Here is a 16,877-nt window from a genome sequence, read left to right as displayed (position 1 = left end):
CTAATGGCTTCTTGATAGAACAGTTTGATTGAAATGCAGGTGAAGATGTCAAATAAAATGGTAGTAGTAAATTCCTAGTTTCCAATTATTGTAACATCTATTTCTATCTAAAGGGAAAATGGATACATTAAAGATCAGCAAACCAGTGTACAAAACAGAACGCATTTTAAAGTATTCAAGTTAGGATTGACATTTCATGACTCAAAACAACCAAATACAATGGAGCTGCCAAAATTTCATAGAGAAAATACAAAATAAAAACAAGAATTTTCTCATTCTTCTGAAGCTGCACCATTCGGTGCCGTGTCCATGGCCTCAGCGTCAGCTGTGTCAGCTTTTTCCCCTTTCTTACCTGGAAAACACATTTTTTTGCAATTACCGCATGGTAAAGAAATAAGATCTTCATGAATTACAGAGGACTATTATTATTGTTGCATTCAAGCTAACCTTTCTTCTTTTTCCCTCCACCCTTCTTCTTTGTCTTTGTGGGCAATGCTAGCCATGCTTTAATCTCAGGATCATCCACAGTCTTAGTGGGTTGCAGCTCCTGCAGAGGATGAGTTGTGATTCGATCCGACCCATTCGGCATTAGCAAAACAGTAAATTTGATGTGTGCAACCAAGTCACCTGCAATACAAGCAGTTACATAAAATGTACAACAAAAAAGACATCTATATCTTTCAGACTCTAAAGGTTCATACCAGGCTTCTCGTGAAGCACGGGATAAGGCTGTAAAAGGTCATGATTCACACATTCTACTAGGCCTAAACGAGCACGCTTCTCTTCCAAAGCCCTGTCATACATTCATCCTAGCTCATTATCAATATGGTTGAAAGGGAAGTGCTTGTGGTTAAACAGAGATCTGGGCTGCCTTGTATAACACAACAAACCTTGCAGAAAATGGCATGATTGGGAACTTTTGGCTTATCTCACTAAATATGAACCGAGATGCTTTCATCTTTAGGTGATAATTCTTGTCAACAGCTCTTTTATAGATAGTTGTTTGTTTCTCATCCAACAATTTTGGCTGCAAGTTTAATAAAAAATTCCAGGACAAACATCAGATAGAAAATTTATCAAACTAAATATTATCTCGCATAAACATTCAACAAAATAATTACCTTGCCTTCACCAGTACTTGTAACAATGTCAATGGAATACACCTCATTTTCCTCAAATTCAGCTTCGTCAACTCTTGTGTCAGGCCCTGAGACACTTAACACGACCTTATTTCCATCAATCACAAATTGTTTCATTTGATGACTTAGTACTCCTTCAACAATCTTGCAGTCATAAGCAGCTGCAACTTTCTGAATTGCTTCAGTTACATCTTTATTCTACCATCATCAGCAACCAAAAAACAAAAAAGATCTTATTAGAAACTTAACAAATGCACCAAAAATCAATTGACCTCTGTTCCCATCTATACTTCATGGTATATTAAACAAGAACAATTTGGGACTCCCCAAACTCTTGACCCTACATGACTAGCAGTAAGAAACTATGTAACAACTACAAGTACTGAAACATTTAACATAATCACCAATTCTTGCATCCCATGAAAAATCTTAATTTTCATTTGCACTTTAATCCTACTTTGGCTTTAACAAAAGGACAAGATTGATACATATAAAATCAATCCCAAATAGCAAATATGCCACATGCAGCCATAGCAATATTGGCAACAGGGAAAAGAGGAAATCAATAGCAAAATCTATTACCTCGGCAAAGTTGCCTTTTAACATAACAGGAGAAAGAAAGGAAAGACTTTTTTAATTTTGTTTCATGATTACAAATAAAAGCTATGAATGAGAGAGACTTTGAATAGATAAAGCAGTTAACATTCAGTCAAAAGACAAAGTGTTTTTTCGAAACACCAACAATGACTGGTAAACTATACCAGTTATTACTAGGCCTATCAACCATAGTACCATCAATGTTTGTTGGTTCTATTGAAATTATGGACACATGAAACTTGCAAAGAAAGGTTGGGGAACAATCAAAGCAAATTGGAAACACACCCCTAATTTGCCTGGAAAGAAAAAAGTAATTGATAAAATGCAACAACAGCCGAAGCAAGGGGTAAAAATCCAAGAACATTTTTCCACATTAGAAAACACCAAGACAAAGGAAGATTTCCTGTTCATGAAACAAAAAGATCAACAAGTTTGGAAACCCATCTTAGGAAGTAATGCTTCACAGGAGAGTTGTATGTTCTCAGATACGAAAAGATAAAGCAAAACAGGATTAGTAAATGAAAAATGTTAATGAAGAGCTTACCTCACTAACATTGTAGGAAAGAAGAACATGATATCTCTATCAGTGTAACTATGACTAAAAAGAACTTCACCGGATGCAAGATCCATCCTTCATGTTTATCATCATCATATAGAGAATCACGTTTACCAAATACATACGGTAGATAATCTTTTTAAGTATTACTAGAACTTAAGTGGCTCAATTAAATTGGAAGGTGAAACTAAAAATGGACATTTAAGTACTAGACAATTAGTTTAAGTCAAATTCCAAAACAAAAATGCATGAGACAAAATGATTGCCTAATTTAAACCTACCAAGTTCCATATCAGCCCACTAGAAAGAGCTGGTACCACAAAGAAGTTCACCATCCAGAATATCCAAGCTGGCCAATTGTGATATAGGCAACAGGCCACAGGGACAGGAGGGGATTAAGGGATAAATCACCTCAGCAAAGTTGCCTCCTTTTCCCTCATTTTTTTTTTTAAAAAAAAGAAAAATTATTCATCTCTCTTTTAAAAGTAATGGCATTTGAGAGTTAGTTATGTATATGCAGAACCCCCTATCAGAGTAACTATGACAACAGCATCATTTGGTTTGACCCATTGCTCATAAAAGTGATCATCATTTAGGGGAGCCAGGGAGTGCTAAAGCTATGACATGCACAGAACACCTCATGCATCAAAACATCAAGAGAACATACAGGAAAAAGGAAACTTCATATTAATACTACTGATCCCTTAGCACTGCCAACATAGGCATAGTCTATAACCATATATATATATATATACATACAAGCATGATGCAACTCCCACTTAAGATCTGGTGGTTCTAAATGCATGTAGCTGAATAGGAGAATGACAGAACATGAAATTCAAGTAATTGAGAAAAAAAAATCACTAGGACTGATGCTAAAGAAGACAAAAATATTTAAATGCACAAGGGATCTGATTGCTACAAATTTACTTTAAGCTAAACTTGCAAGGGAACAAGCCATCGTGAATTAGAACAGAGGTAAGACATCTAATATAACTTTAACTTTTCAAATTCATTACATACCAGACTCATATCAATTTCATTTATACCAAGTATCACACCACTAAATTTTAAAAGAAGACTGCATCAAAAATACAAAAGAAATCCTCAAACCAAAGTACCTTTTTCCCTGGCCTGACAAGTCTTAAAGCAACCTCAGCAGCTGTATTTGCAGCAGCAATAACATCAGCTGCCCTGCCAGTGACTGGACCTTGCTGAATCACATGGGTATGGGCAACTACAGCAATAAAGCCATCTATGTGACACCCCATATCACTGCAGATAAAACCCATTACTCCCAATTTCAATGCTGACCAGTGTAGATTATATGATAATTCATAAATGCGTTGCAAATACAGAAAATTATGCTTACATTTTCACAATATCTTCATCTTGCAACACAGTCTCATCACTGGCCAATGGAGAAAAATGGCAGACTGTATTATTCACTGATATGCAAGTTGGGAATGCAACTCCCCTTTCTATCTTCTTCTTGACATTCTTGTACATGTTGCCCGTTTGCCTATTCCAACACATAAAGTTTCAGAGCTATAGACCTAAACAACTACAATAGCCTAGAAGTACTGCTATGAGCATGTCGAGCAAATGAAATTACTCACTCTCTGATGAATGCATCCCCTTTCTCGCAAACGTCAACAATCTTAGCTTTTGGTTTGCATTCGGATATCACTAATTGCAGTGCCTCTGCATTACATTCATCAAAAATATCAAATGAAAATGAAACTCCCACCAATTGAATATTTCAATAGCACCACTCGACTTACAACCACACAATTCGAACAATAACAGTATTAGACATAATAACACCCACCCGCCCAGCGCAAAATTAAATGCATACAAAAAGGGACAAAGAAAAGACCCAACTGTTAACAATTTCAGCAGCAGATTTGTATTTGGTGACAACTTCGGGAGAGGTGAGATCCAACTCCCTCTCCTCCCTTTCCTCGTCCGACATTGTTGCGACCTTCAACAAAAACCAAAAAGAAAATCAAAACCTTTCCAGACAAACGCAACCAATTAAAAAAAAGATTAAATCATGGAATAAATTAGATAAACTGAATTGAAAGAGTACCAAGTGAAATTCTGTAGCAGTGAGAGTACGGAATTAGGGTTTAGCAAATAGGATAGAGGCAGGGATCAGAGAAAACGTTAGGGTTTGAGGTCGGCAGTGTAGCGTGCAGTGTGCTTTATATAATGGGTATTTTACCGTTACTACTTACTACTGTTGGGGGTAGGGTTTTTGGAGGTGCACCCTCTCACACCACAAAGCCTCAACCCCTCCCCCCCCCCCCCCCCCCCCTGCCCCTGCCCCTGCCACTGCCGCTCATCTCTCTTTAGAGAGAATATAGTATCGCTTATATATAGTATGGGTTGACAGTTATTTGTATTTTGAAAATTTATATTGGTGTTTTAAAAATAAACAGAGAAAAATAGAAATTAATAAGTATGTTAAGATATATAGTATGTTTGAATTTATATTTTGAGGTAATTTAAAATATTTTAAAATAAGTGATATAGGTTTGATGTGGGGATTTAGTAAACAAAAATTACTATTCATTATCAGATCTTATTTAGTTATATATATTTTTATATATAAATATATACATATAAATATTGTATGTTTAATGTTGTATTTTTTAGAGACAAGAATCACCGTTTATTGTCAAATTATATCTTTTAATATTATATATATATATAAAATATAAAAAATAAAAAATAAAAAACCACACAGATAAGGTGTAAAAAACACAAAAACTACCAAAAATACCCAAACATAAAATCAAAAAAGTGCTTTTGTTTCACTTGTTTTGCCTCCCCCCTTCTGAATTTTGTTTGTAAATTACAGAAAATTTATATAAAGTTTCAGGACAAATTTCGTATTTATTAAGGTAAGCAAGTAACACTACAAATTTTTTAATTTGTATTCTTTTTATATATACATATTAATATTTCCAGATTTGAATTTTAGAAATACAATGTGCTATACAAAATGAATAAAAGAGAAAATTCTTGTCTATATGGAGCTTGAACGGACACTCGGACCTAAACCGATTATATAATAACTACAATACACTTATGATGTAATTAATATATAATTTAGAAAAAATAACCAACACGATAAATGTTTCACATCTGCTATGTGATTGTTTTACTTCGATCAAATATGATTTAAATAAGAAAATTTCAACAAATACTCAAATAATAACTTATAAAATTTGAATGTAACAAATGCACGTTGTACTTTGTTTTTCTATTTTGGTAATGTTTGTATCTCATGCCAACACTTACGCTGACACGCTCCAGTTGAGCAGTAATTCAAGAATAACATGAGAGAAGCAGCTTACAAATGAAAGCAAACAGCCCTATTTCTTAAACAAGTTCCAAGATAGCAACTGTAATGATCAAAAAAGAACTGGAGTGGTGCATCTTTTCATAAATATTTCCCGTTCTAACTTCCAAGGGGCCGACCACCTTATCAGAATAACAAAAGCCTCTCAGTACACAACAAGAATAGCAATTGTGCTCGAATCATGAATGGACAACACGAGAACAAAGGCATGCGCCACAAATAGTTTTTTTTATCCTTGCAATCAATCCGTTTGCAAGTTATCACATGAAATACTAACCTAAAATAAAGTCCAAGCTCAAGATATCCGATGGATTAGCCAGCTAACTCAGTCCTATATTGCATATGAGTTAAGGTGAATGGCTGACGGCTCTAACAATTTCAGTTCCTCAAATGAATGTGAGCACCTTACCAAAAAAACGACAAAAGACAATAATGGAGGGAAGCTATAGGGGTGCATTATACAAGTATCTCCTCTCATAAAAACCAGTTACTTGATCAGCTACAGCCCACATAATGGCCTGGCCAGGTGGGATCCTCATTAGCCGGGGTAATAGTCCTTTCCACAGTGCTCGTAGTCCTTCTTCTGCATATATTGTTTGGATAGCGTGAAACATACCTTTGTATTTCAACTCACCACCAGATCGGCTCTGTGCCATAAGCCTTGTTTTTACAACATCAAAGGGCCCGGTACATACTGGACCAGCGGTTCCCGCAAGGAAACCTGATATCATAGATTGCCACGGCTGGAGCACTTTCCCATCGCCTTCATGCTTATTCCATAGAATTCCGTCAAATGCATTTTTGGCTGTAAACATGGCAGCTTGATTTGTTCCATTGCGCATCACAGTTGGGGCGGCTCCTGCCCACAGACCAAACACGCCTTCTTCCTGGATGATCATGCGAGCACAATGTATGGGTCCCTTGTATTTTAGGAGCTCAGGACTCAGCCCTCTCTGCTGCTGCAGTCTGATCTTGACCACCTGAATTGGTAAAAGTTCATTAACATTTTGACTAAGATCCACTGCCTACTTATAGCAAGACATGTCAATTGAACTGTAAACTGAATTAAGGAAAAAAAGAACAGAGACAAAAGCGCAAATCAACATTCTGTAGTTGCTCAGTGTGCAGTGCATTACATCATAACTTCTGTGAAAACAGAATCACGGTACAACTTGAAGACAGACAACAACTAAAGCATGTATATTGGGCATGACAGAGTGAAGCGAAGGTACAATGACAGATTAAGTAACAACCAAGTGAACTTAATCAGTCAGCCCAATGGAAGAAAGTGGTCAACACAGAGAGAGTTAATGCGCCCCGAACTCAATAAGGTGAAGTGAAAATTTAAGGCTCGCATGAACTACTATACAAGTGGCAGTGAAGTTAGATAACAACCAGTTAGCATTGTAACTATGAACTCTTTGTATTCATCCAAGGGGATTGTCAGGAAACCAGTCGGTCATAGTCTATGATCTATTCAAACTAAGAGACACACTTTTACCGACAATCAACTCATGTTTTTTATGAAAATTATGAATATACGCCTTTGACAGGTGAGCATACTAATTACCATTAACCATGCTACATATAGGACTTCAAATTCTAGCTCCTACAGAAGCTAGGATCACATATGCTTTAATTTAGCTTAAAGAGACGCATGAAAACGAATGCAGATTCCTGAATTGTAAAACACAGTTCGACTTTTGAACATAATCAAGTGAACTAAGCTCCATGTGATTGATTCACTAAAGATAATTCAATAATTAAAGCTCAAAAAACAATAACCTGAAAAGGAGCAACACAATAATATAAAAAAATTAGAAATGGAAAAACGAATGAACTCACTGACCTCAAATGGAGTGACGATAACAAGAGCTTCGAGCACACCAGCACCAAACCCAGATAACAACCTACCCTGGTGGCTGAGATTCCCCGTCTGCGAGTCCTTGAAGGCGGACTGTAGGACCGCATTGGACCCCATCCTGAGCGCATACTTGAGAGTCAAATGCGTGGCGAAAGGAGTCAACCCCTTCCACAAAGCGCGGACGCCTTCGGTCTTGGTGATGGTGGTGCCGCAGTGAATTATCCCCTTGTAGGTACCGGAGCGGTCGAGCTGGAGCCGGGTCTTGATGACGTCAATGGGTTGTAAGCATGAGGCTTCGACTATGCCACCTAGGGATCCAGACAATGCCTTCATGTACGGCGGGATTGATTTTGAGGTTTTCTCATTGTTCACCGCACGGCGGGATTGATTTTTAGTTTTTCTCATTGTTCACCGCCATTGATTTAGAGGAGGAAAACGCCGGCGGGGGGGTAGGGATAGGAAGAGATCAGATCCTCGGCTTCTCCTCCTTGCTCCCGTCAGTTGCGCTAGGAGGGTAAAATTGGGAAGAATGGAGCAAAGTATTTGTGGCGGTCGGAAATGGAGGCGAATTGGTATTAAAAAAAAGGAATTTGACCTTTCATGGGGGTGGGCCCATGTTTGTGGTTAGAGTTAGACTGAGACGAGAGGGTATTTTGGATATAACAAAACTGCGTCACGTGCGGTATTCTTTCCGGATCCTCCTGGTAATGATTACGTCAATGGCCCATTTTGAGTACCCATGGCAGGAGTACTAGTACGCTGTCCGCATTCGGGCCTGGGCTACATTTTACTCGGGTCGGGTATAAATATTATTGGCAGGACCCGGTTGGAATTTAATATGTATATGTAGCTTGAAATCAAACAACAGTGGAAAGAGAAGAAAGCTGACTTGGTTTTGCTCTAATTCACGCTCAAAAAGCTTCCAACTTGTCATAAACGTTGAAACAAGGATTTTTTGTTATTTGGTGTAAATGCTGGAGCAAAAACGACCATTACTGCCAAAATATGGGACAAAATGGGCGGACGGAGATTTATCAAACAGGCATGGGGCTTCCAATCCCACCTCATGCAATAAGCCCATTAGCACACTGTCTCCATGCCTTTCACATTAATCACGGGTCAAAGGAAAAACAAGTAAACACGAATATGGGTCGGATTGTCTCCAGCAAGAGAATTTACATTTACCAATGTTGGTGCTTATTTTCAAATGGGAGGGGAGGCGACTAGCCTTACATTCCTATTAGAAGAACTCACATCCAGTAAAATCCATGACAAGTACGTTTGCAAGCATACAACAATTGAATGAACATAAAAATCTACAACGAGCACGAGAAACGGAAATAGCAAAACTAAATCAAAACATAGCACCAAATTTTGGCACGCACGCATTCTCTTCAACGAGGGCTGTTCACATGGGGGAAGAACATCTGACTTGGAGTGCTGTTCAAGCTGTACTGCCCTGAGGATTCTCCAGTGCTGTTATATGAGCTGATTGGAACAGTGTATAGATCAGCTGAAGTAATTGGAGCAGTATAAAGATCTGCAGATCCCATCTGATCACTCATTAATAACCCCACAGATTCTTCATGATGAACAGGTTGTTGAGCCCATGGATGCTTAGTAAACTTCCTCAAACCTTCAAGTTCCATAGCCACTTCCTTCATCGTCGGCCTGTCTTCCCCATTCAGATGTAAACATCTCTTTATTAGTTGAGCAGTTGCCTGGAGCTGCTCCAGGGATCCCTCTCTAACCACTCGGGGCTCCAGGATTTGGAACAGTCGATTTTCTTTTACTGCCATGATGAAATAAGTTGCCAGGTTTCGTTCTTCTTGTCCCCTTTCCATGTCGATCGGCCTTTTCCCTGTCAGGAGTTCCGCAAGCACCACCCCAAAGCTGTAGACATCACTTTTTTCAGTTAATTGGCTTGAGTGGAAGTATTCAGGATCCAGGTATCCTAGTGTCCCCTGGACCAGCGTTGTTACTTCTGTTTGGTCCAGGGAGATTAGCCTGGAAGCCCCGAAATCTGATATCTTGGCTGTGTAAGATTCGTCTAGTAAAATGTTGGCCGATTTTACATCCCTGTGGATAATGGGAATTGAAGCTGCTGAATGAAGGTAAGACAGGGCACCGGCAGCTTCAGAGGCAATCCGTAAACGATTCTCCCAGGATAACCAAGTCATTGCACCTTTGTTGTGGATGTGCTCAAAGAGTGTCCCATTGGAGACATATTCATAGACTAATAAAGGGACCTCGGATTCCAAACAGCATCCCAAAAGCTTGACAACGTTTCGATGATTGACCTGTGTGAGAATGACTACTTCATTGATGAATTGTTCTATTTGACTTTCATCCATCACTCTGGACTTCTTGATAGCAACTATGCGATTATCAGGTAGAATTCCCTTGTAGACGGTGCCGTATCCACCTCTGCCAAGGATTCTATCATCTGCATAGTTATTGGTAGCTTTTTCCAGCTCTTCAGCCGTGAATATTTTGGTGGATTGATCCACAGAACCTTCGTTGGAAGAGATTTGTTGTTTCAGTAACAAACCACCATTTTGCTGGAAGAATTTTTCCCTGAGTTTTATGATCTTTCTTTTCTTGAGGCTAAAGTATAGCCAAGTTACTGCGATCACTAGGGATAAAAACCCGAACCCAATACCTGCATGAAATTGTTTAAGAAAATCATGACAAAGATTAAAATACAACGAAGGAAATTAGAATTATCATTCTTGATTGTACATATAATTTCAACAGAATACCATTAAAAGCTTCGATTAACACATTTTTGTATGTTTTCCAGAATCAAACTCAAGCTGCAAGCTCCAATATTCTCAACTAATCCACCTCCAATATGGTAATAATAGTAGTAAAATACGTATGGACTTACAAGGAAACAAAGGAATTACCTAAAGCCACCTTCATTACAGGAAACTCCGATGTATAAGCGTTGCAACCTCGACCATCCTCTCTGCCATCCCCATACATTCCATGTGGACAAGAACAGTTAAAACCTCCCAGAGTGTTGATGCACATAAACTTTTCGCAGTCATTAAGGTTTGGGTCCGCACATTCATCGATATCTGCAAATCAAGATACAAATAGTACTATTAACAGAATAATTCTTGCATCGAAGTTTTAGTGGGTTTATCATAATAACAAAGCAACAGAAGATGTAGAAAGAACAGTACCTGTGCAACCCGGATCGAGATACGGGTTGCCGTCGTACCCTTTGTTACAGCTGCACCGGTACCCACCCAACCCCGTATCTGAATCAACGCAGTAACTGTTAGCCTTGCAGGCATAATCTGCAGCTTTCTCCGCGTCTGCACAAGTCAAATTCCCAATCGCCCAGTCAAGCACGATGGGCACCGTAGTCAGGACCCGTTGCATGAAATTCGGGTCGGAGAGGTCGGACGCCCCACGAAAAACGAACCGTTGTTCCTCTCCAAGAAACGCATAACTACACGGGTTGAATGATGAAACCCCCGTATGATTCCTCAAGCTGCTCAGATCCGTCAAGTAGAATTTGAGCCCCTTGGGCAGGGAAGTCTGGCAGCAGCCTATACCCGAGCAGTATCCACTGATCACATCTTCTGCTCTCGAGCAGAGCGAAACGCAGCCGCTTGTGAAGTTCCGGCCTCCGCCGCCGGTGACCAGAGCGAAATCATCGCAGCCAAGGACGGTGAACTTGTTCAGCGAGGAGTAGCTGTAAGGAGTTCCGGTGATGTCTGAGGAGGCGTAGTTTGTCTGGGAAACGTCGCCGGCTCTGTCGTAGCATCTCCTGGCCATGACGTTGGAGATGCGCATTTGGTTGTCGGAGATATCGTATATTTGAATATTGCCGAGGTAGGCTCGGGGAGGGTCAAAGGCGTTGCTGCAGTTGAGTTCGAACCAGGGGTCAATGCCGCAGCCGCTGCCTCTACCGATGCCGAAAGGGTAGGGGACGGTGAGGTTGCCACATTTGCTGGGGCAACCAGGCTTGGTGATGACGGGGGCTTTTGAAATGTTGAACGTGTCGGGGATGGTGGTGGAATTGGTGGCGGCCAATGTTAAAGCTAGGCCGGAGAGGAAAATCCAGGCCAGCTGCAGAAGCATGATGTTTTCCCCCATGATTACGGGTGGTTTTGCAGTGTTGAGATTAGTATATATATGCAGTTTGATATTAACTATGACAATGAAGATTGATAATAGTGAAAGAGGGAAGTATTAGTAACCAATCAACGTAATAGTATCAGAATAATTGTAATGAAGGTTGACTTTGAGGAGGTGGACGTGCGAGTCGTGCCAAATTATGTACTTCGCGATGAAATACGCAAGTTGACTGACTTTGGGAGCATATATACTTGATTTTTTTGCATATCGTCAATTTTTCCACACAATTTTTTTGTGTTCCAAAACTCATTTTTCCGTGTCAAATAGCAGTACTCCCGATGTTTGAAAAAAAATTTGTAATATTTGAATATAATGTAGCGTATTTCAATTATATTTTTATTGTATTTTCAAAAAAATAAAAAAAAAACAGACATAAAAAGAATTGGACAATATGAATGAAAATATTTAAAAAATTATAAAAAAAAATGATCACGTTAGTCCATAAAAAGATTTAAAAGATAAATAAAATTATAATTTATAATTCATAAGGATATTTTGATTCAATTAACAACAAAGAATAAATAAAAGTCCAATGAAAATTAACAAAGTCGGACCCTTGTTAAAAAATTAAATATATTTATAATTATACCAAATTTGAAGGAGCTCGTTATATTTATTATACAAAATACAAAGGCTTGAGCTGGTTTTCTTAAAAAGAGGGAAAAACCACACATTTTCATGAGTTACCAACCACATACTATTGAGCAAACAAAGTCAACTTGCAGTGCGACTATCTATAGCTAATACTATCGTGTGGTAGAAGACTTGGAATGGAGAGCAGAGTGTGCGGCCTTAGAATGGGTCGTAATGATCCTTCCCAAATTCCTATATATCCAAGTTGAGCTGTCGCCAATGAGCCATGTAGAGTTTACTTCTTCAGAAATGTAAATTAATGCGTCAACGACGACTTCACATTCCTTTCTATATTCATGCAGAATGCACCTACCTACCTACCCAGCATATATTGATTGATGGGTTTCTAGTTTTTGTTTATCTTCTTCACCTTCACTGTATCTTTTCTGTACCTACTTTTGTTTTAGATGTGGAAGTTTATTTGCATTCATTGATGAAAAACATTCCCATCGTACCAATCATTTATAGTCTATACGCTTGTGGTGCAACAAACTACATGCCTGAGATTCTAAAGTAAATTGTCAAATTAACAACTTGTACTCTTGTATGCATATGTATGACGCACCCTGGTAGGAAAAAAGACATGTAATTATGTCCTTGATCAATGCTGAGGTTCTCTATGAAGAAAGAATTGTGATCTCTAATCTCAAATCATAAGAATCCTCAGGATCATTTTAGAAAAAAAATTAACATAAACCCTCCAACAATCATATTAACGCAGGAGTTGTAGAAAAAATCATATTAATTGTCCTGTTCTTAGAAATATTTGGCTTGCAATTTTCTAGGAACCCTGCAATGACATGAAAGACTTAGGATTAACCTGTTTAATTAAGACTTTAAGAGAGTGACAAGTCCTTTCCAGTCCTCATTTGTTTCAGTGTCTTGATTAAATAAAGACTATAAATAGTTTTTCTTCTCAGAAGTAATACTAATGTCATTGTACAGGTGACGCTCATTAGTTTGATACATTCCACGTACGAAGGATTCAGCGTATCCTGACAACAGAAAGAAATAGAAAAAACGATTTGGGAGTTCATAATAAGAGGTGGAGAAAATAACAAGAGAAGGACAAGATATACAGTTGGTGTTAAATAATATGGGATGTGGATGAAGGAAAGTTCTTAATGAGATCATATATGATCGAATCGATCCAATCATACGATAAGTGTAATACATTTATCATTTGAATTTGACTAATCACTCTCCCTAAACAAACTGACAACTCTGATTGATTTGTTCAAGTTCAGCCAAATCCGATTTGAATAAGAATTTTCCGTTCATGAAGAGTTAACATTAAGTAATTCTGCAAATCTTTCTCAGATGAGATTTTTCCACCCAAACACTGGCATGATTATAGTTTTTGCAAAGTATACATGAATATTCAAATAAAACGTTCTGATTTTCTACAGTGGTAGACAAGAAGTAGTTTTAACAAAGTCAAGTTCATGAAGAATTAATGGAGATATCTCAATCAACTCTTTTTCAATCTGATTTCCATAATAAAATTTGGGGGTGGATCAATTCAACTAGCTCCTTTTCGTCTTTGTGCGTCGTTTTCATGCCTGAAATTTTAATTTTTGCGGACTTTAGAAAGATTCAGGGTTATGACCTCCTCAAAGATTTAGTATTATTACTCACTATGTTTCTTTTCTTTTATTATAAATCATAAAAATCTCAATTTTTAGGTGTTTGCATACATAATTATTATTATTATATGTGATCGTAGTTAGCAGATAAGTTTATAGAAAGAAGAGTTGGAGAATTGAGGTTGACATGCACATTGCATACAGGAGCTTCTACCTATATATGATGCTGAGCAAGAAGATGATTATTGTGAATGCATTAACTCAACTACCATAAGCTAGCAAAGATGATAAGAAGCTTTCTTCTCTGTTCTCTTTTCTTCCATTTCATATGGCTTCAAACGGGGTTACCGGCTTCTAATAAAACCAACAGAGGTAGACCTCCCACAACCATCACAAAGGGTGTCAACATAACTAAACCAGGCTGCCAACGCAAATGTGGAAATTTAACTGTTCCATATCCATTTGGCGTTGGCATCGGCTCAGGCTGTTCCATAGACCCTTGGTTTGATATCAACTGCAATGCTACTTTCAACCCTCCCAAGCCCTTTACTGCAAAAGGATCTCTTGAAGTTATTGAGATATCAGACTCCCAAATGCGGGTTAAAAACTTGGTTGCTGTGAACTGCTACAATCAGCTTGGCAACTTGACCATGCAAAATCCAAGTCTGAGAATCAGCTTACCTCCAACTTTCACGTTTTCTGATGTAAATAAGTTCACGATTGTAGGATGTGATGATCTCGCCTTAATATCAGGAAGGGACGGGAGTAATTTCACCAGTGGTTGTTTTTCCCTTTGTTCTGCAAGAGAGGATCTTCTTGATGGTTATTGCACAGGAATAGGCTGTTGCCAGACCTCAATACCAAAGGGTCTACAGAGTTTCGCTGCTTTATTAGGCAGCGTTGGTTATCACACCGATGTGTGGTCCTTCAACCCTTGTGGCTACACCTTTCTTGCAGAGGAGGAGAGCTACACATTTCATCCATCTGATCTCCAAGATGATACGTTTAAAAACAGAACCATAGAAAATGTGCCAATAGTCCTGGACTGGGTGATTGGGAATATAAGTTGCACTGAAGCGCAGAAAGCCAATGCTTTCACATGTCGTGAGAACAGTATATGCACTGATTCTGACACCCGTCTTGGAGGGTATCGATGCAGCTGCTTTGAGGGATACGAAGGCAATCCATATCTCGAGCCAGGCTGCAAAGGTTAGTTTTCGGCTGTTAGACCACGATCAAGAGATTTTACTACTCAAGGTTTGATAAGCTGACTATTCTGATGTTCTTTTCCGACTTTCAGACACAAATGAATGTGAGAGTAGTCCATGTGATCCACAAGGGTTTTGCACCAACACTCCTGGTAGTTTTATCTGTTCCTGTCCACATGGATTCATCGGTGATGGCAAAAAAGATGGGCGTGGCTGCATTAAACAGACCTCACCTTTCCCAGCAATGAAGTTCTCGTTAGGTACTTATGAGTGATGAAATTTCACGTCTATCTCCTCTCTTTTTCATACTGTTGATGAGGATAATTGAATTTACAGGTTTAGGTTTTGGGTTCTTGGCTTTGATAATTGGCGTTACTTGGATATATTTCAGCATCCAGAAAAGAAAACTTATTAGACTCAGACAGAAATTCTTCCAGCAAAACGGCGGATTGTTACTGACGCAACAACTTTCTTCTAATGATGGTAGTTTGGAATCAGCTAAAATTTTTTCTGCTGAAGAGCTTGAGAAGGCCACCGACAACTATTCCGAAGATCGCGTACTTGGTCAAGGGGGCTATGGAACAGTTTACAAAGGGATTCTGAGCGATCATCGTGTAGTTGCTATAAAAAAGTCCAGAATCATGGATCAGAGTCAAATAGAGGTATTCATCAATGAGGTGGTTATTCTGACTCAGATTAATCACAGAAATGTGGTTAAACTCTTGGGATGTTGTTTGGAGACAGAAGTCCCTTTGCTAGTATACGAATACGTCTCAAATGGCACACTATTTCACCACATCCACAATAGTAGAACAACGCCATGGTTCTCTTGGGAAAATCGGCTTAGAATCGCCACAGAGGCTGCTGGTGCACTTGCCTATCTTCATTCTGCAGCAGCTATGCCGATTATTCATAGAGATGTCAAGTCTCCCAATATATTGTTAGACGAGTATTACACGGCCAAAATATCAGATTTTGGAGCATCAAGATTGGTGCCTATTGATCGAACACAAGTGACCACTCTTGTACAGGGAACCTTGGGTTATCTTGATCCTGAGTATTTCCATACAAGCCAATTGACAGAGAAAAGTGATGTTTATAGCTTTGGTGTAGTTCTGGCTGAGCTCCTGACAGGGAGAAAACCTCTTTCTACAGAGACAAGTGAAGAAGAAAGGAACCTGGCAACTTACTTTATAGTATCCATTAAGGAAAATCGCCTGTTCCAAATTATCGAGCCCAGACTTCTGAGAGAAGGCAGTTTGGAGCAAATCACTGCAGTGGCTGAGCTTGTTAAGAGATGTCTCAAGTTAAATGGTGAGAAAAGGCCAACGATGAAAGATGTAGCAATGGAATTGGAAAGGTTGAGAAAGTATAATCTACGTTCAGACCAACAGGAAGAAAACTCTGAAGTGAACATGGCATTTACAGCTGATCAGCAACTTGATTTGTATCCAGTTCCAGCAAATCCTCAGTTCAGCACTGGGGAGTACTCTGGACAGTATAGTTTGGACACCCAGTTTTTACTTGCAATCAATAGCCCTCGCTAAACAGAACCACAAGAGGTTCTTATTGTATTTTAGGCCTTAGAACTTGCTTTTCTTTCTATATCATTCTTCACCTCTGGTTTTGTCGTCAATAAACGTGAATGGTATATTTTGCTCAATTTTCCTGAACTATATGGTGAAGTAGGTCTTTAGTCGTATTCATAGAAGTTAGATTTGGGAATACACAAATTATTATAAATATCATTTCATGTATGATTTGGATTA

General features: G+C 38.7%; 4 protein-coding genes across 4 annotated transcripts; 1 reads left to right on the top strand and 3 right to left on the bottom strand.

Moving 5' to 3' along the window:
- Window positions 101-4,561, bottom strand: LOC105174589 (ERBB-3 BINDING PROTEIN 1). The gene is made up of 10 exons (XM_011096736.2): window positions 4,385-4,561; window positions 4,177-4,276; window positions 3,912-3,996; window positions 3,665-3,814; window positions 3,414-3,567; window positions 1,122-1,337; window positions 891-1,027; window positions 702-793; window positions 448-627; window positions 101-352 (listed from the first exon to the last, which is right to left on the bottom strand). Exons 2-10 carry the CDS (start codon window positions 4,265-4,267, stop codon window positions 273-275), a joined length of 1,185 nt encoding a protein of 394 aa, XP_011095038.1. The 5' UTR covers window positions 4,268-4,276; window positions 4,385-4,561; the 3' UTR covers window positions 101-272.
- Window positions 5,659-7,881, bottom strand: LOC105174588 (mitochondrial succinate-fumarate transporter 1). The gene is made up of 2 exons (XM_011096735.2): window positions 7,512-7,881; window positions 5,659-6,642 (listed from the first exon to the last, which is right to left on the bottom strand). Exons 1-2 carry the CDS (start codon window positions 7,857-7,859, stop codon window positions 6,106-6,108), a joined length of 885 nt encoding a protein of 294 aa, XP_011095037.1. The 5' UTR covers window positions 7,860-7,881; the 3' UTR covers window positions 5,659-6,105.
- LOC105174587 (wall-associated receptor kinase 2) lies at window positions 8,683-11,729 on the bottom strand. The gene is made up of 3 exons (XM_011096734.2): window positions 10,718-11,729; window positions 10,436-10,609; window positions 8,683-10,188 (listed from the first exon to the last, which is right to left on the bottom strand). The coding sequence occupies exons 1-3, from the start codon at window positions 11,637-11,639 to the stop codon at window positions 8,921-8,923; spliced, it is 2,364 nt and encodes a 787-aa protein (XP_011095036.1). The 5' UTR covers window positions 11,640-11,729; the 3' UTR covers window positions 8,683-8,920.
- Window positions 14,167-16,792, top strand: LOC105174729 (wall-associated receptor kinase 2-like). Its single transcript, XM_011096916.2, has 3 exons — window positions 14,167-15,109; window positions 15,201-15,368; window positions 15,445-16,792. The coding sequence occupies exons 1-3, from the start codon at window positions 14,185-14,187 to the stop codon at window positions 16,653-16,655; spliced, it is 2,304 nt and encodes a 767-aa protein (XP_011095218.1). The 5' UTR covers window positions 14,167-14,184; the 3' UTR covers window positions 16,656-16,792.

Source organism: Sesamum indicum, linkage group LG11 (genome assembly GCF_000512975.1).
Source record: "Sesamum indicum cultivar Zhongzhi No. 13 linkage group LG11, S_indicum_v1.0, whole genome shotgun sequence".
Taxonomy (NCBI): Eukaryota; Viridiplantae; Streptophyta; class Magnoliopsida; order Lamiales; family Pedaliaceae; genus Sesamum; species Sesamum indicum.
Note: the sequence above shows the minus strand (reverse complement) of the source record. Positions and strands in the feature narration are given on the sequence as shown.

Coding starts and splice junctions, on each gene's coding strand:
- LOC105174729 (XM_011096916.2), top strand. CDS start 14,185: ATGATAAGAAGCTTTCTTCTCTGTTCTCTTTTCTTCCATTTCATATGG. Junction 15,110..15,200: donor TCTCGAGCCAGGCTGCAAAG/GTTAGTTTTCGG, acceptor TCCGACTTTCAG/ACACAAATGAATGTGAGAGT. Junction 15,369..15,444: donor AGCAATGAAGTTCTCGTTAG/GTACTTATGAGT, acceptor TTGAATTTACAG/GTTTAGGTTTTGGGTTCTTG.
- LOC105174587 (XM_011096734.2), bottom strand. CDS start 11,639: ATGGGGGAAAACATCATGCTTCTGCAGCTGGCCTGGATTTTCCTCTCC. Junction 10,610..10,717: donor TCTCGATCCGGGTTGCACAG/GTACTGTTCTTT, acceptor CTTGATTTGCAG/ATATCGATGAATGTGCGGAC. Junction 10,189..10,435: donor TGTAATGAAGGTGGCTTTAG/GTAATTCCTTTG, acceptor AATTTCATGCAG/GTATTGGGTTCGGGTTTTTA.
- LOC105174589 (XM_011096736.2), bottom strand. CDS start 4,267: ATGTCGGACGAGGAAAGGGAGGAGAGGGAGTTGGATCTCACCTCTCCC. Junction 3,815..3,911: donor GGGGATGCATTCATCAGAGA/GTGAGTAATTTC, acceptor GTGTTGGAATAG/GCAAACGGGCAACATGTACA. Junction 628..701: donor CGTGCTTCACGAGAAGCCTG/GTATGAACCTTT, acceptor CTTGTATTGCAG/GTGACTTGGTTGCACACATC.
- LOC105174588 (XM_011096735.2), bottom strand. CDS start 7,859: ATGAAGGCATTGTCTGGATCCCTAGGTGGCATAGTCGAAGCCTCATGC. Junction 6,643..7,511: donor TTATCGTCACTCCATTTGAG/GTCAGTGAGTTC, acceptor TTACCAATTCAG/GTGGTCAAGATCAGACTGCA.